Source organism: Pteropus alecto, unplaced genomic scaffold (assembly GCF_000325575.1).
Source record: "Pteropus alecto unplaced genomic scaffold, ASM32557v1 scaffold114, whole genome shotgun sequence".
Lineage (NCBI taxonomy): Eukaryota > Metazoa > Chordata > Mammalia > Chiroptera > Pteropodidae > Pteropus > Pteropus alecto.
In genome coordinates this window covers 4,202,650-4,206,219 of record NW_006435793.1, presented here as the reverse complement: position 1 = coordinate 4,206,219, position 3,570 = coordinate 4,202,650, and the positions used below count along the sequence as shown (strand labels likewise).

At 53.8% G+C, this 3,570-nt stretch overlaps 1 protein-coding gene across 1 annotated transcript in view; it reads right to left on the bottom strand.

The window, feature by feature from the left end:
- Positions 1-3,570, bottom strand: part of SHB (SH2 domain containing adaptor protein B) — a gene marked incomplete at its 5' end in the record, with an annotated part of 129,114 nt that overhangs the window by 29,331 nt on the left and 96,213 nt on the right. The window contains one exon of the mRNA XM_006911556.2: positions 55-226. Coding sequence (XP_006911618.2) covers positions 55-226 — 172 coding nt within the window. The remainder of the gene's footprint in view (positions 1-54; positions 227-3,570) is intronic.

The window sequence follows — 3,570 nt, the reverse complement described above, 5'->3', positions numbered from 1 at the left end:
CAATGACTGCACGAACTGAGAGCTGAGGTTAGGCTTTGCCCACTTAGAACTTACATTTGCTTCTCCAGCGGGACAGCGGGATCCACTCTTTCTCCTAGGATCCCACAGAACTCGGGGCTCCCATGTTTGATAGGTTTGAAGCCCCCTCCAGGAGCTCGAAGCTGGCGCCGCCGGTCCCGGGAAGGTGAGGGGGACGACTGTCGTTTCTCGTTGCCGTTAAACTGGGCTGAGGGAGAGAGAGACAGCACGGTTACCTGGAGCTCAGCCCGAGGAGCTACTGGGTAATAGTCAACTGTTCCTGCTGGGGCTTTACAATTTGCAAACAATGAATGAACATGCCTCAAAAGATTTGGGCTCCCAAAGACAGGGTGCACCGTGAAAGCCAGATGGTGCTTTCAGTGGGCTGACTGAGTGTCCAGAGGCCACTGAGCTCAGTTTTATCTCCAAAGGATGCCCCCTAAAGCCTCCAGAGCAAGGGGCACATGGCACTCCTATGGGAGCTCAGTCCTCTGGACAGTTCTCAGGGGAGAAAGTTGTTCCTCATTTTGTGCCAAAAACCTGCCTCTCCTTCCCCCATTCTCCCATCCCACCTAGGGCTACACTGGCCCCCCTTTACTCCTGGGACAATACTAGGGAGTTCCAGTCAGGGTCACATGGAATCCCCCTACTCTGGATTCTTCACTCAGTGCCCCTTGTGTGGGTCCCACACAGCCAGCCCTGCCCTGGACCCAGCCCCACGGTGAGGCTGGACAGTGCACGGCACAGGGGGACAGGCTCTCATCTATGTGCTTTCATCTCAACCTGGGCCTCCAAAAGCACTGTTCACCCCTGAGAGCTTGGAAAAGATGACTCTTGGGGGCAGACACCCCAAAATACCCCACAAAGAGCAGAAAACACTGAGCTGAAACTGGAGTTGCCTGAAGGGTTCCTGGAGACCAGCTAGTCTACCTTGTAAGTTCTCTCTCTGGGCCTCAGTTTCCTCCTCTGAAAAATAGGAATCATGACTGCACCCAGCTCGTGGGGATGTTGTGAATCATCAGGTGACACACAGAGACCTTAGCAGACTGCCTGGCATATAGCCTGAGTTCGATCAATGTTATTATAAATGTTTACTTTTACTGTTATCATGCCCGATGCGGACATGGTACTAGGCACTTCACGTAAGCTGCCGAACTGACCCGAGTTCCTCTCCTAAGCCCGCTCCGGCCAGCTATGCACCTTGGCTAAGCTACTCAACCACTCTGAGGCCCCGTTTCCTCCGTCACTAGACTGATGTGAAGATCAGATGAGGGAATCCATCCTAAGGGCCCAGCACACACATAGCGCTGAGCAGAATGGGCCAGGGCCTGCGGAACAGGGTTCCCATGGCCGTGTCCAGCTGCAGGACCTTGGCCGAGTAAAGCAAAGACAGCAATCTCCCTTCCAACCGGAAAGCACAGACAGGGTGAGCCATCCTCTGACCCCAGCCATACGCACAGCAAGCAGCCTTGCATTCACGGAAGGTGGTGAGAAAACCCAGTCCCGGGTGTGGCGACTTGCTGTTTATGGGGACCAAGGAACGGGAATGAACTTGTTCCATGTTTCAGCCACCGAGCAAGACCATCCATCAGGACTGCGAAGCATTTCCATCCCTCCAAGACACTCGTCTCTATTAACCACTACAGAAAACAGAGGAAAGGGAGGTTCCTGCCAGTGGAAGGCTCCAGACAGGTTGGACCCAAGTGTGCGTGGTCATTCTCATGACAGCAGCGGAGCCTGGCAGGCCGTCCATCCACCTATCCCATTCTTAAACACTCGTTCACATGGGCCAAGCGCAGTTTAGGGCTGGGAAAACCACAGTGAGCAAAAGAGACAGAAATCCCTGCCTGTGGGGCTCAGAGCCCGAGTGAGGAGAGACGGATGATAAATGAAGTCTGAGCCACAGCACGCCAGCTGGTGACAAGTGCTATGGAGAAAACTAGAGCAGGACAGAGAAGGCCTCGCGAAAGGTGTCTTCTGAATACATTCCTGAGGGAGAGGAAGGACGAGTCATGAGGACATCTGTGGGAAGGACATTCCAGGGAGAGGGAAGAGCAAGTTCAAGGACCCAGAGGTGGGAACGTGTGTGGGTGTTTGAGAAATAACACAGTCCGGGGTGATCGGAGGGGAGTGAAGGGGTGGCAGGCGGAGGTGACTGAGAGGAAGCAGGGCTTTGTGGGCCTTGGGAAGCACTTTAGTTTTTTTATTCTGAGAGAAATAGAGAGGCGTTCTGATGTTCTGATGGGGAAGGTTTGGACATAGTACTTTATTATGCTTTTTAGATAGCACTGCTGTGCTGAAAAGAGATAGAGGCAGGGAGAATATGGGAATTCTCCAAACTTCCTGCCCAGAGCTCAGTTTTGCTGTGAACATCGAACTGCTCTAAAAAGTTATGAGAGAGAGAGAGAGAGAGCGAGAGAGATGGAGGGAGAGTACAGGGTACAGAGAGAGCAGCGAGGAAGCTACGGCAGGACAGGCTGGCGTTGGAGACGTGCATGGAAGTGACGGCGACTGGTCAGATTCTGGCTGTGTCCTGCAGGTACAGACAGCGGGGCTTGTCCCTGTATTCAAAATGGAGTGTAAAAGAAAGAGGATCAAGGAGACAACAGACTTTTGGCCTGAGCCCTGGAAGGATGAAGCTGGCACAGGAAGGGGAAGACTCACAGAAACTCTAAGTTTCATGAGAAGAAAGGATGGAGGTCAAACTCCAACCTAAAGATGCCCAGAGCATGTAACACCAGGACTGGCAGCGTGGAGAGAGGAAGAGCGAGAACTGCTGGGGTCTCCTGCCCTCCTTTCTGGCAACAGTTCTGTCCTGTATCCACCTGCAGAGACAGACAGCAGGACGACAATGACCTCGAGGCCCTCCTAGGGAATAGGTCCTAGGGTTGGATGTCTGAGAGAGCCCTCTTCCATCTGGCTGATGAGCTGATCTTTCACAGGGGTCGTGAGAGGATGAAGCCCAGAGCTGGGACCTGGCACACACATCACCACAGGCCCCTCCTTAGCTTCCCGGCAGCCTGGCTCTTCCCCAGGGCTCTCGCTGAGCCACCTATCTTGCAGAGCCCTGGATGGTTGACCATGGGCAGGGGCAAGCATTGGGATCAGGTAGACAGGTGAGGGCCTGGTCGGAGAACACCTTTCTAAAGAGCTGGGATTTGATCCTATGGGTGGGTTGAATTAAGAAATGCCATTCTCGGACTGGGTTTTAGAGACCTCTCTGACAGCTGATGAAGCGTGGGTTTGGGGCAACTCTGGAGGCAGAGAGACCAGTTAGGGGAGGTGATGGAGGCCAGATCTCTCAACAATGGGAGGGATGGAGGAGGTGATGCTAACAGGACTTGAGACTAACTGTGGGGTTAGGGAAGACCCTGTGTGATGCCCCATTGATGTAGAGATCCGGGCACAGCAGGAGATGGGTTCAGGGAGGCATAGGACCACCATATGCTTCTCTAGGATGCCTCCCCATCTGACAACTTTCAGGTTGTCAGGAGCGGAGAGGAGGCAGCTACTAGCTAAGTGGCATAGTGTGTGTGTCGGGGCGGGGAGGGG